General features: G+C 36.8%; 1 protein-coding gene and 3 non-coding genes across 13 annotated transcripts in view; 1 reads left to right on the plus strand and 3 right to left on the minus strand.

The window, feature by feature from the left end:
• The window catches only part of LOC124631467 (ephexin-1), a 97,092-nt gene that overhangs the window by 16,691 nt on the left and 65,266 nt on the right, over positions 1-15,135 (minus strand). For 3 of the 10 annotated variants that reach the window (XM_047165875.1, XM_047165874.1, XM_047165876.1), the window contains exons 2-8: positions 13,477-13,648; positions 12,942-13,151; positions 6,878-7,023; positions 5,796-5,946; positions 4,619-5,105; positions 4,363-4,430; positions 62-188 (exon numbers count right to left, since the gene is read on the minus strand). In XM_047165875.1, coding sequence (XP_047021831.1) covers positions 62-188; positions 4,363-4,430; positions 4,619-5,105; positions 5,796-5,946; positions 6,878-7,023; positions 12,942-13,151; positions 13,477-13,561 — 1,274 coding nt within the window. In that variant the 5' untranslated portion in view covers positions 13,562-13,648. Of the gene's footprint in view, positions 1-61; positions 189-4,218; positions 4,431-4,618; positions 5,106-5,795; positions 5,947-6,877; positions 7,024-12,941; positions 13,152-13,476; positions 13,649-15,135 lie in introns of all 10 variants that reach the window. The other 7 variants (XM_047165869.1, XM_047165868.1, XM_047165870.1 and 4 more) reach the window with 5 other exon arrangements.
• On the plus strand, positions 5,686-5,757 carry Trnae-cuc. The gene has a single exon. It is a non-coding gene; the product is annotated as a tRNA-Glu (tRNA).
• On the minus strand, positions 7,160-7,276 carry LOC124631566. The gene has a single exon (XR_006984523.1). It is a non-coding gene; the product is annotated as a U5 spliceosomal RNA (small nuclear RNA).
• LOC124631567 lies at positions 8,518-8,634 on the minus strand. The gene has a single exon (XR_006984524.1). It is a non-coding gene; the product is annotated as a U5 spliceosomal RNA (small nuclear RNA).

A 15,135-nucleotide genomic window follows, 5' to 3' on the forward strand; every position in this document is an offset into this window, starting at 1 on the left:
ACCACCTTCAGAGAAGCACAGTCATTTGCCAACGACTTCAAGCTACTAAAGTACCACTTACCAAGAAGTAGTGGAAGTGTTAGGCGTCGAGCTGGGCGTGGTGTCGGCGCCGCACTCAGCGTACCACGAGGTGCGCGCGCGCGGGCTCTTGTCCTTGCGCGACAGCGTCGGCAGCAGCCGCTTCAGTTCTACACATAGATCTATGTTTTAGACTGCGTTTCCACCACTTAAAAAAATGGGATTAGATATGGCTTCAATAATTAGGTAGATACGAATGACGTAAAGTTTTTGATCACTATTGAAGCCATTTCTAATGCCATATTTTAAGTTATTATAGGTACATTACATATGTAATTTGTACAGATGCTTGACTTCAACGAGTGTCAAATATGGGTTTTTAATAATTTTCATGCCCTTTTCATGTTATTAATGATATTATCCTAATGAGGTTATACCTAGTAAATAATAAAATAATCATAAATTTAAGTATTCCATAACTACAAAAAAGCAATTCAATTGTTCCGATCAAAAATGAAACATAAAATTTCGTAGTAAATCATCCCCGTATACCTTCGTCATCGTCCGTGGTTCCCCAATAATATGAGTATGACGACACTTGTATATGTGTGCGTATACCTAACAACATACGTAGAAGTTAAGCATCAGTACAACAAATCTGCGTCACCACCATGTAACCACAATAATGACTGGTTGCATGCAATCGTTGCGTTTATTGTCTAAGAGCTCTCACACACTGCAAACTTTTAGTCGGCCGAGTTTGTTTGGACTCATAAATCAGTATGAAGATGGATGGTTGAACGCACATCATAACGATCAGATATTTTGTATAGGCATCAGATCGACTGAAAACTTTGATTAAGTTAAAGATTTTCTATAATTTTTCCGGCTGTTTAGTCTGCAGCGTGCGGTTACTAAAGCTGTGATTAAATACAATCGTGAGGAACATGATGAACATGAATTAAAAAAATTATAATTAATGAGCAATTGTTGTTCACTTGTTTTTCCTGTTTCTCATTCATTGCAACTGCTGCATAGTTTATAAGTTTTGTAACAGTTGAATGGAGAGAAACATTAAAAACAGGAACAAAAACTTGTGTTATGAACTCGGTACAATCAATGACACAAGATAAACGTTTAATGTTAATTATTATTTATGAACGAGGAACTTAAACAATACAAAATGTTATAACAGACAATGATATGCGTAGGCTGGCAGATATGCCAAGTTAAAATCAACGTATTCATAGTAATACGTGTAAGTAAAAATACATGCCTAAATTATATAACAAAACAGTCATGCAATAGTAACGCTGTAACAGTGGAAGAATATAGAACTCACGACCCATCACACAGTGCAACACATCACAAAAGACGTACAAAATGCGCGGGAGTTTGTTATAAAACCACGAGGACCTAGCGTCGACGCTCACAGATGACTAACAGACATGGCCGCATTGTAGCAACAACCAATTGTGTGCAGAGGTCGCTAGCGTCACCACCATAGCTAAACATCTTTATATTCCTCACACACAAAGGTAATACACCATACAGCCTACACAAATGAGTCCCACCCAGGATAACCCTTTGTCACTGAAATTGGAACCACATACCTACATACACATTGATAAGGTTTCAGAGCAATTTGCTGGGATTATAATAATACAAAACTGGTAATAACTAGTTATTACAGTATTATCCAGTATATGTTTTTGCTATATGGGAGGTCACAGGAGACCGGTTTGCGAGATAATGTTTTATACATGTAATACCGTAATGCGTTTTATTATGATCATGTATGATGTAAAATGGCCCAGATTTCTAAGAAAATGTCATTATATGCCCACTGCTAGCAGGAGATTTTGTCAGCTTTTATTGGAGTAAATTACTTCAATAGTTTGATAGTAGGAAGCGATTATTTTGTATTTTATAGAATGAAGGTAAGCTATCCCATATTGTAGGAGTTGGACACAGCTGAAAGGAGGACACGAAGAAATAAATATGATATTCTGGCTATTTTTGAGCCCAGACAGTTCTCAGCATGAGATGACATACATTGTGTTGTCGGTTAACGGAATTAACTTTCTTTTATAGCTACGTATCTGTTTTTTAATAAACACCTGTGGCTGATAGACTAATTGTTGCAGACATTTTTTATTGATAATAATTGGTTCCTAGCTAACTTAAATAATTTTGTATGTGCTGCTTTTCTAGAGAATGTGTTATGGTGTTACGAGCCCCAACCAAGTGTTACTACAAAGAATATTAACAAAATGGTCTCCATAACAGATTAGCTCACTCTTAACACTCCAGCATTATAAAAGAATTAATTTTCTAAATATACTGCAGTGGATGTTAGAATGAGTCAACCATTTTGGAAACCAGAAAGGAAAGAATATAAATAAAATAACGAATAGTAAATATTAAAGAAACGCAAGACAGTGCAAACATATAGACGTGAACAGTGCAGGATCCACCCCCCCGCTCGTTTTGTGGGAATAACTATTTATTTGTGTAGTCAGAAACAGATGTAATACGTCATAGTGCATTTGTGGTTAACCGCCATCTTGGATTTGTTTTTAAATTAAAATTCATGGAAACATGTTTTCATGTTTCAAAGCTTGGTGATAAACTTATTCATGTACCTAATAATTTTCGGGATTAGTAAGTTATTTTTTTTTATTAGTAAGTATTGCACGTTTGATTCTTAACCGTGATTGTTATCATTTAAAAACGTTAATATGCATTGTAAATTGGAAGTGAATTATTAAATTTTATAAGCAACCTTATCCAAAGAGTTTCTATAGAATAAATCTGTTTTAATTGAGGAAAAAACAAAGAAAACTTGTGCAACATATCTTGCAACGAAGAACAATGTTCTTAGCGGATAATGTCGGTCCTTTACAAGACGAGGCAGTTACTACAAGGTTGCTTAGCTTAATAGTAATGACTCGCGGAAAATTACAATTGCACGCTGCCATGAGGAATATCGTTAAAATTGGATTTTTAGATAATTGTTTTTTTTTTTATATGAATAGGTGTTAGAAATAATGGAAATTAAGTTTATTTTATGTAAGAATACGAATATAAGTAGCGTTTTCCGACTTTGGAATATTTCTCTGAAAATCTAATTTTGAAGGCTTTGTTAAATCTATAACAGACATTATCCTAATACTTTCTTCAAGATCTTTAAAAATATAATTGAGAACTACCTAGCATTTTATTTCGGTGTATATTTTTGATATTCTTTTATGGCATATTGTATTTACATCTATAACCAGTAGGTATTTTAGAAATAGTTATTCCCACCATGTCGCAGGCACTGACCTCAGTTTAGCGCTGTCTTCGTCGTCAGCCATTTTGGCTCTACTAATCGGTTGACCATAGACCGAAGTCTAAGGGCTAAACCGTTTGAAACCCGATACGGACAGGCGTCAACTGAAATATCTATTTCCATGACTTTTTATAAAGATAGTCAAGAGAATACTTGGAATATAATCGAAGAAAATAGATAAATAGTAGGTATGTAATTTCTTTTTCTTAATTTAGTTTTATTCGGGAGGACGAAAGTGTATGAAGTTCTAGTATAGTTTACCTAATAGAATTAAGAAGTAGGTACTAGGTGTATTATAACCTAGGTAGGTATTATATTAAGTAACAAGTAGTTACTATTTGCTCCAAACTTTAAATTCTAATCTTTAATTGATTATGTAGGTAATTTTAGGTAATTTACCTTAAACTAACTACTACTTTGTACCTAATTAAGACTAAACTTAATAATGGTGATCGAACCAACATCATAGACATGAAACTAGTGTTGAATTTTGATGAATGAATGGGCCTTCTGCGCCATAACATAGGAGGATAGAAATCGTAATATAGAATTAGGGATGCTAAATCATATGAAAACGAAATAATACGAGAAATATTTGAATGTGAAGATTTGAAAATCATAATGGCACAAGAAATTACATCATTAGAAAATATTTGATGGTTCGTGATTTGGTGCTGGTTCGATTTCCAACTAGCTTATATTCTTAGGAATAAATCAAGCTCAGTTCTTCTAAAGCATCCAATTCTTAGCATTAAATATTATTAGTAAAGCTGTAATCTAACTGTCTCTGTAATGCAAGGGTTTATTCGGCATATTTAGCTCTAGCCCACCGGAGTCCAGTTGACGACTGTGCGTTAGTGCGTTACCTTCGTTGACAGCGCTAAAGTCAGTGGCGGGCGGCTCGGGCGCGGGCGGGGGTGCGGCGGGCGCGGGGGGCGGCGGCGGCGGGGGCAGTGCCGGCCGCGCGGGCGGGCACAGGCAGGGGGAGGAGTCGGCGAGGCGCCGCCTACCGTCGCGGCGACGGGGTGCGCTCTCTGGTGACAGCGTCTCTGTGCTGCCTGGCTGCCCGCTGTCGCTGCTGTTCAGAAATTAATGTATGAAATTTTGAACTAATGCTTTACATATGGTTTCAATGTTACAGGAAACGTGTTAAGCTTATGTGCACCTTGTCTTGCATGCGATCGTTCGTTCGTTCTTTCGTTGCTGAGATTTGGGTAAGTACTTTTAAAGCAGTCATCCTTGATTTTATAATTATTGAATACTCACCAATTGCTAAATCCAGAGTCACCATCCATCGAGTCAGTCAAGTAGAAAGTTGAATTGGTGATCTTGAGGGCACTGGGTACATCGGAATTGATGTCAACAGCCAGCGACGTCGCGCGTCGGAATCTCGACTTGAATGAGAAATACGCCTTCCTCGACAGCGTCCCACCATCCTTCTTACTGGTCTCACTGGTGGGCGTCACCGGCTTCTCAGGAGGAGGCTTGTCCGGCAGCGGAGGTGGCACGTCCCCATTACTACCCCTCTTGTCAGAAATAGCAGTCTTCAGTTCTTCTTTCAACGACCCATACACCTTTGTCAAGGGAGTTTCAGTCTTATTTAGCACAGTTCGTGAGTCGTTAAAGCTGATATTCGTGTACACTGGCTCTTGTCTCTCACAGTTGGCGTATATAGGGGTTTTTTTCTTCGCCGTGTCATAGATATTCGTCTGGTTGTTAGCCGCCTTCGTGAACGGTTTGTTGTCCATCGCCACTGTAAACAGAATGATCGGTTAAAGCTGATTGTGTTTGAGATGTCGAAACTGGGTCAATGTTTATCTTTGCGATATCGGCAAATATGGTGATACGATTTCGGTCATCAAAGATAGCGGTTTTTAAGTAGTTTCTTTTCTGGCTAGAGATGTTTAAAGTGATCATAATATTATGAAACATTGTTAAAGTCCGATAAATATATCTCATAAAAAAAACAACATCCGAATTGAGGACTTCCTCGTTTTTGGGAAATCAGTTATTAAAACATAAACATCTGTTATTAGACAAGTTTTTTTTAGGTATTTAAATACTAATTAGTTATAACATTATTGTATACTAGCCGTTTTCCCGCGGTTTCACCCGCGTCCCGTGGGAGCTACTGCCCTCACCGGGATAAAATATAGCCCGTGTTACGCGCAGATAATATAGCTGCCTAATGGTGAAAGAATATTTAAAATCGGTCCAGTAGTTTTTGAGTTTATCCATTACAACCAAACAAAGTTTTCCTCTTTACAATATTATTATAGTATAGAAAAATATTCCAAACGAGATCAAACCACTATTTCGATGACCTTGTATCATCCGATATGGTCTAGTGGCTAGGATACCTGGCTCTCACCCAGGAGGCTCGGGTTCGATTCCCGGTATCGGAATATCTTTTTGCTATTTTTAATTAATATTTTTCACTTACCGGAATATCTTTTAGTGAGATTTCTCTTGATTTGCCTCATTTTTCTTTGCGCTGCGCTGGCTATTTTCGTCAGGGTGTATTGTCCTCCGCCAGTAGGCGGGTTGGGAAGTCTCGATGCGGGTAACGTGGGTGCTGCAGGGGCGTACGAGGACTGAAATTAAGAAAAACAATAAAAAATATTATTTCTACGTTAATTAATTATTTAAACTTTGAAAATATATGCACATGACGTGTTGTTTGTCCAAAGATGAAGTAAGACTAAGCTATGAGTGTCTCATCTACAAAAACACTGACCTAATAGTTATAGTTTCCCGTAACCTGAGGTTTGTAAGATGACGCCATTATTTTCTTTCATGCGGCGGAATTCCCATAAATATGACGATTGTATGAATGAACTGTTTTATTTTTATTTCCGTCAGTCTATGAGGATATTATATGTTTGTTTACATATAGCTTTATAAGCACGGTTTTATGAATTGGCAATGGTTATTTCACAACTATTGTTAAAATACTGAAGGAAATCCATGCAACAATCCTACATTATTCCAGAAAAAATATGTCCCATTATCTACTTGGATTAGAGCAGACAGACGATACGTAAAATAAATGACGACGCTGGAACCAGAGTGATCTGGGGCACAATACTATGTTTCTGAGAAAATGAAGGAAATGCGTTACGCGTTATTATTTGAAATCTATGAGCTTTTTATTATTATTTTTTAGTTATATGTACTTCATGTAAGTTTTAAATAATAAAATAACAATTTTTATCAGTAGGTATGAGTTATTTATTAAAACTAACATTCTTAGTTTTACAAAAAAATCACTTAGATCACTATGGCAGTGAGATGTTGTGATTTCTCAAGGAAAATAATACTGGGAAGCGCTTAGATCAGTATAGCCTGAAAGAATTATGATTTTTCCATGCAACTATGGTTCTAGCATCGTCAAATATGCAATATCAAGGAGCAAACTTACGTACTGTGTTTTTTAAATTTCATACTACCTTCATTTGTAAGTACAAAATTAAAAACAAAAGTATGAAGTTCTTACTTTTGTTGAATACTATGTGCTCTGCTCACCTTATCGTGATCATCAGTGTCCGTATCACTGTCGAAGGAGTCGAAGTCTTCCTCCAGGGGCAGGGGAGGGGCGGAGTGCGGGGGGTGGAGCGCGGGCGCCGGCTCCAGCGACTCGTACAAGTGGCCAGAATCACTGCTGTCACATTCTGTCGACAAAGAGGTCGTATATGAGAAACCAGGAAAAAAAAATAGCACATGGACATAAAAAAACACTACTTCAAAAAACATAATACCATGTTGCAGTTCAATCTTCATATCGGTCAGTGGATTTTTAGGAATTCTAACCCTGCCGAAGCAGGGTTTTCAAAAAATATTATAGACTCATTTGAGTGTTCCCCTCCACGGAAATCTTTAGTAAAAGGCGAAAGATTTATGCGTTTTGAAGGGAAACCAGAGTTAACGCAAAATGGTTCGGCCGTCCTTATAGCCTACGCGCGGTAACGAAACCATAGCGCGATTCAGGAATCGGTGCCAAATGCACAGCGCCATCTATCGAAGCGAGTAGAAACAATTCTGCTTGTGTTGTGTCGCATCTTTCTACTTGTGTACCTATTTTATTTTATGACATTAAATTAAAATTACGTCACATATATTGTATTTTATAGATAGTAAAACCCATTACACTTGCTTAGCATTTTAAAGCCAGTTTCACAGGTTAAATGTAGGTCGAAACAGCTTTAAAATATGCATTGTGAACTAACAGACCAGCCAGCTATATTTTGGTTTATTTGCAGATAGCAAAACTATGCTTCAAAATACCATGGTTCACGTTCAGTCAGTAGATTTTCAAGAATTCTAACCCTCAGTGGTACCAACTCTACGTCTTTTTACGTAGATCTACGTACTTTAAACCTTTCTTGCGAACCTACGAACTTTAGTCCCAGAATCTACGTATTTTCTATCAAAATTGTTCAAATTTGCAAAATAGACTGAATGGGCATAATTACCTTTATTCGCAAAAAAAAAATAATAAACGTTCCGTTTCATACTAACGCACACCCCTCGCCTCGCCACTCAACACGTCGCGCCATTCATTTGAAACGGAGGAGCCATAAATTAAAAAGAAAATGAAATGTGACGTGACCGTCAAAGTGTCAAAGTGAATCTTCATAACCTAAAAAAATATTATTTTTCAACTTCCCGCTCAATTTAATAAAAAAATAATAATTTAAATAAAGTGATGATACTGAAAGTAAACTTGTTTAAATTAACTACAGGTGGTATACGTTTACCAGAATCTCATGGCAAATAAGCCAAACTTTATACACAAATATATTAAAATCCATTCATTATTTAACCTTATTTATTTCATACCCTATGTGCAAATATATAAATATCTATATAAATAAATGATTTTATATTTGTATATTTGCCATGAGATTCTGGTAGACCTATAATTCATAGATTTTTTGTTTGCTCACAGTAATTTATTTTTAAATTTATTGTTTGTCTGCTGTCTACTACTTTTAGGGTAATATAAATTGTCGTTTTATTTACTTTTACCTACCCTACTCTCTTAATTTCACTCAGAAAAAAAAGTACGTAGATCTACGTATTTTCTATATGGCAATTTCACATTTCTACATAATTTTCTTTATCTGACCTACGCCTTTTTTAAAATCCGAGTTGGCAACACTGCTAACCCTGCCGAAGCAGGGTTTTCGAAAAATATTATAGACTCATTTGAGTGTTCCCCTCCACGGAAATCTTTAGTAAAAGGCGAAAGATTTATGCGTTTTGAAGGGAAACTAGAGTTAACGCAAAATGGTTCGGCCGTCCTTATAGCCAACGCGCGGTAACGAAACCATAGCGCGATTCAGGAATCGGTGCCAAATGCACAGCGCCATCTATCGAAGCGAGAAGCAACGAAGTAAACAATTCGGTTTCTGTTGTGTCGGAACTATGATTGTTTGCGTGTTTTATTTTACTATTTTATGAGATTAAAATAAAAATTACGTCACATATATTGTATTTTGTAGATAGTATAATAATCCATTTCACTGTCTTAACATTTTAAAGTCAGCTTCTCTGGTTAAAGGTCGAAACTGTTGCTCTCGTCCATAACACTTAGTAACTTTATTTAATTCAGAGTATTAAATATTTTATATAAGTAGGTACTAAAACAAAGATCTTAGAATTTTAGTGCTATCTTTAAAATTTCTACGTAAATAATTAAAAACAGTTTAGGAGAAAGTTCATAATGCGAATGACGATCCGGCAACCTTAGACCTGCAAAATTTTCGCTTTCTTCTTAAATAGAGTTAACTAATTGGAAGCTGGCTTGATTAGGTATTGATTATAGTCTGAGAGAGAAGGTCAGGTTTCACTAGAAACAACCTTTTGTAACAGGGCAAATATTGCAAATATTTTATAGACTCAATGAAGAATAAATATTTTCATATAGGTAGGTACTGACGAAACTTCTCAATTAATTAACAAAGGGCCAGTATAATGCCGGTTAGCACTTATGGTCAAGGTCTAATGACCACTGGTTACATAATTTGAGGCATCCGTCAGCAGGTTGACACGACACACAACATACTCTTGCGCAAGGAGACAGCTGTTGAAATAGCCTTCCGGACGGCATTTGATTGGTTACAGAGATAAACTTTATTACGGAGACAAAGAGGATGATACGCTACTGCTTTTAACCGTTAATGGCTTCTTGTAATACAATGAATGTTTATTGTAACTAAATAAGTTGCTGAACATTCATTTTCGTGCATTACTGAAAGACCAGTCATAACTAAATTGACAAGACCAGAGAGCAAACCCTAGAGATGAAAGCAAAGATGATGAAAGTATAATTTACCGAAGTTAGAGTGTTCGTGGTCACCAAACTATTTCTTTTTAATGTATAAGAGCTCAGTACATTCAGGAAACGTTGGAATAAAATATAACCTGTAAAGTATAATCTGTAACATAATCAAAAAGACAATAGAACAACTAGAGTCAAGGTCTCTGTTGATCAGGTACATTCGTTTGGCAACTCTTGCGCACTCATGTGGACGAAACATGACATTAAAAAAACAATTTTCAGCTATTGCATTTGATAATCGATTCATTACATGAAATGTTATGTGTTGCTGCATCCGATGACGAATTACTCAGTAAGAATAGTAAACATCCTAATAATAGTGGGAGTACAAATACAAATAGTAGTAAATAGTGCACAATAGACTAGGGTTACTGTACAATAGACGGAAAATATAAACGAAGATCAACTCAAGGGCGAACTATAATTAGTAAGCTTTCTGTAAATTCAAATCAATTTACAAAAAAATATTAGAACATTATTCTTCCTACAACCGTCATAGTAATAAGTAAGTAGCAAAATCGAAGATAACCTGAGATAATTATTATGTTTACGCGGTGTAAAATTAGGACATCGGCTGCCTGACTCCTTCGGTTACATAACGTATGGTAAGCGAGCTCTTAAGCAACTCTTGCATATTACTTGCATGATCTGCGCCATCCATAAAAAGCCCCGCGTCGTGGGGATTTTCTAAGTATGACAAAACAGTAAAAAAAAATTGGCTCTGTTTATAATTCGAAACGAGTCCTTTACGGATCAAGGAAAATATGAAATGTTATGTGGTATCTTTATCTACCTACTAAAAAAGGCGAGAGCGGCATCTCACATTAGGTTTTTTCTCATAATAAAGGATGTAGCAAAGAATCAAGGTCCTAACGTTACATAAATTGGTCGCGAACAGGTTCTGGCAGCTACTCTTGCGCAAGCTGCGGTCATACGGACGGTCGTTGCTAAGTTACGAGTAACAAGCGGTCGGCGCGAATGATTGACTACAACATTTGCATCATGTATTAGCTCTGAAGGTGTGTAATGGACTGTAGTTGAGGTAAATTAGCATTAGCACATTGACGCTTAAGAAGTTTGTATTAAAAGACGCTCATGCAATATGAGGTAAAGTTTCAATGTGTGAAATGGGCCATTTTGGATGCATTTTAAATGCAAGTTAGTTGAAAAATCTGTCGTCATGATAAGGTAGCACTGCCGTAGATTGATTCACTCCTTCCAACCGATTTGAAGATAGCTATTTCAACTTTCACAAATCTATTCGCTTTGTGAAGATTTAAAACATTTATCTCACACAGGATGTTATGTTAACATTTAGAATTTTCATTAAAGAACAGAAGAGCTTAAATAACATGTTATTGGATATCATTAAAGTGAAGTGCGGAAGAGGTTAGATAAATAAATGTATCGTAATAAAAAATAGTTACACATGATTCACGATCGAAATATAATGACCGAATAACTTGAAGCACGTATTAAAATAGCTGATGAAATAAAACGTACGGGAAATAATTCTAAAATTCTAAAACAAAGCAGTTTAAGACGTTATCATGTCAGAAATACTATGTTCTTCTTTCGTTAAACTAGAATAAAGATCAGTGGGTAACTCAAAGAGTTTGTTCATCGTCATAAAACAATTTACGACCGCATGAATAGCGAACTGTTGCTCAATTGAATAGATATAATCAGTGTAATGAACTGATGGATTGCATGATTTCTTCAACATGTATTTGGACATGTTTGAGTCATAGTCCTAATTTTTATTGATGACTTCGTTGCCTTATAGTTTCAAGACTTTGGTTTTTCCCAGTTCCAGCCTGTTTTTCTTTATTTGGTGTTAATCCATCAGGCTTTTTTGAAATATTTGGCTAATTAAAAGTTTTTATTTATTCTATGTCAAAAAAATAATAATTTACTGGTTATTTGGGAGATATATTGATAAAAATTTTGGATTGTTTGATTTCAAAGTAGGCCTTCGCAGACTCCAGTGAAAAACTAGCACGTTTCCAAAAATAGATGCCCAGGCGAAGAATTTTATAAGCTCATGACAATTATTCATTATGTCGTTAAGTCACAAAAACTACGTCACAACGTGATTATTTCTGCCCTTGTATCTACAAATATATTATAAATACCCTGTAGGAAGTAAAACTCGATAAAGACACGATAATGATCTATGCCTTTGACATTAACAACCAGTTCAGACTACAGGTACAGGCGTGAGTACAAGTATGACTTCATTTTCTTATTGAAAGTGAATATCTTGTACCAGTGACGACACGTGAAAGAAATCGAGAGACATCCCAAACAATTTATCATAAGTCTCAAATGTTAAGTTGAAAACGCGAAAATTGACAACAAACAGTGATTTGAAGTAATAACTTAAGTGTATGTCATGTTTGAGTTTTTGTATTTTCACTTTCTTGTCAGACACAACTTTGTGCACTCTGTGAAACACGCGATCCATTATTCAATGAGTTTAATTATAGGTATTGAACTAGAAACTGTCTGATGGAATTAGGATGAGACAAATTGTTTCAAATCACAAGAGTATATAAAAATAAACTATTAACCGATCGTTAGTTATTCTTCCAAAAGTATTGAAATTATTAAAGAAACACTGTTGAAAAAATACATAAAATATCAAACATAAAAAACATAAAAAAAACTCACCTAAAATCAAAATATCCACAACAGCAGAATCTAACGACGGATTAAACTGTACTAAACTTGCAAAGGTCAACGATTTCATCAAAAATATTGTAAAGTCCCGGGACAATAGCAAAGAATTCATTGATAATAATTATAGTTTTTCACCACATGATCTAGAAGAGCACGTCTATCGGGTAGAAAGCTAGAAAGTCACTCCGATCGCGAGAGCCGTTCTTATAGCTAATGATACACCGCTCAGTGTTATTACACGCATATAATGCGAAGCCACTCAATCCTAACATCCGAGGGATGTTGACAAACATACAGACAATACCATAATATTTTGCAGTTTTTTTTCCAATTGAAATTGGATTTGTTTAAGATATCGTACACCGTTTGTTTTGGTTTTCCGCAGATTTATATAGAGTGCCGGTAGTGCAATATCCGTTAAGCATTGTTTCAGTGTTGTTACGGGTATACAATGAGATGATACATCAGAGCTACCGGAATTATTTAAAAAGGTATCTTCAATATACTTGAATTAAGAAGCTCGAAGTAAAGAAGAACAAATGACAGAGCAAGAGCAGTAACTACCAAAAAATGCGATGAGATCTTGTATTTCGTGTTTTCCATCTTGTAGTATCGTCCTGATGTCAGGCCAGACGGTGCGCTCCAGCACGTCGATGAGGCGCACGCGGTCGCCGAGCTCCTCCCAGCGCCGCCGCGGACGCTCATCGTTCTGGCTGTAGTACGCGCACTTCGCGCTCGTCTCGATGTACACCTTCGTCGGCGACGTTATGAACACTACAACAGATCACGACCAAGGTCACAACAGGCCAACCATCTCCCTCAACCCAGAACAGATCCACGACCACGACTCAAGCTGATGCATGAAATTGACTCGGTCATGGAAAATAATTGATGCTTTTTCAATGCCAAATACGATTTTATGGATTTATAGAAATAAGCAAATTCGCAAAACGAGTTAGTTATTTTATAAACCCGTTTCTGCTGGTAAATACAAGGATTTTTGGCAATTAACAATAAATACAATCTTGAGTCATGTCGGAACCGTTAAGTTATTGACCGTGTATCGAATAAATTGGGAGTATTAATCAGCCTGGTGCACCTTGATCGCCGCAATTCCTTCGGAAAGTCCGCGGCCTCGGCGGTGGACCGACGCCACCGTTCACCTGAGGCTTCTCGTAGATCATTGTTCATCATCACCGATATCACTTCACATCACTTGGATTCACGAGCACTTTTCTAACAAAGAACATTCGTTCAGGCATGCGCTTGAACTGTCAACGAACAATGTACCACTTTAATGTATCGCTCATACTGCTGAAACACTGAATGCTCACTTGTAGCATAAGAACTGGCTTCCTTAACTTAGCCGTGCGATCAAGTTATATAAAAAAGTTAAACAAGTCGTCGGCAGCTGCGTTGCCGGCCGTCTCAGGGTCGACTGGTACCACGATTGTACGGATCGATGTTTGCATCGCCACTAGAATCGAGAACTGCTGATTTTTTCACTGTTTCAATGCTAAAGCCGCGGTATCGCAACGAACTAAATATCATTTGTAATAGTTCAACTGACATTGGATGTGGTTAATGCACCTAAATTGGTATTTGAAAATCGTTAGTTACGCGTCAATGCACAAAAACGTTCAGTTATTAAACTGTATTGCCAGTAATAACTATAAAGGCTTTTTGCTTCTAATAATAGTCTAGACTGAGGGCATATTCTATTTCTTCTTATGCTTAGTTTATAAAACAAAACGGTTGCAGATATTAGATAATATTTATAACTACAAGTTATGGTGTAATTGCAAAACAAGTTGTGTGTTTCTATATGGCGTTGCAATCAGAGCATTGCGGCTTGCGAAACAATGAAGGCCTAACGCGGCGCATAATCTGTTCCGCGGAAAGAGAGCTCTAGCATTACAGAGTGCATGTTCGAGCTCAGTGCAAGCGAAGTTAGCGGAGATGCTGAATGGGTTGATGCTATCGATGAATCAACATGCAATCTATGTAATAGCTGAGAATGATCGTGCTAATGTAACGGTCAATGATCGCCATGACTCTGCACTAGTACCAGAAGATATGTAACAAGATGTACCGGTAGGCGTTACAGCACTATCAGATAAGTATGCTGCACATAACAGCAGTAAGATTGCTTCAATTATCGAGAATTACACGTAGACGGGGACACTTTCTAGATCTAGATCAACAGATAGAATGACAATGCTAGCTTTGTCGCGTTTTTTGTAGCTGCACGCAGCCAGTTGAAACAGATTCTGAGTCAAGAATATTAATGAGAAAAGGAAAATAAACTGTGTAATAAAATCAATCCATAGTAGACTGTGCAATAGAATGCACAAAGATATACAATGATATTCAGACTACTGCCATTAATATCGATAAAGCGAATGTAAATACGACCGTGTCTAAATAGTTGTTTCTGCTCCAACCAATTGTTTCTGGTTATACGTAGATCGATTAACGCCGTGTAATGGTAGAGTACAGTCGAATATTAGAGGTGAATGCAGTGGAATGCTACGAATGTGGATTAACTAAATAAGGTAGCGCTTGTTGGTGGAATTCCGTTCGGCAGTTGTCACAGTTCCGGCTGGGTGCAGACAACGCGGGTCGGCGGTCTACACTTGCTCACCACTCACGGGCCTACTGTGGTTCAATTCGTTTCTATACCAAAGTTTCTATAAATGCATTCTTTAGCCTTACGAAGATGATATGTCTAGTTCATTGATTGATGTGTTCATAATTA

This window comes from Helicoverpa zea, chromosome 6 (genome assembly GCF_022581195.2).
Source record: "Helicoverpa zea isolate HzStark_Cry1AcR chromosome 6, ilHelZeax1.1, whole genome shotgun sequence".
NCBI lineage: Eukaryota > Metazoa > Arthropoda > Insecta > Lepidoptera > Noctuidae > Helicoverpa > Helicoverpa zea.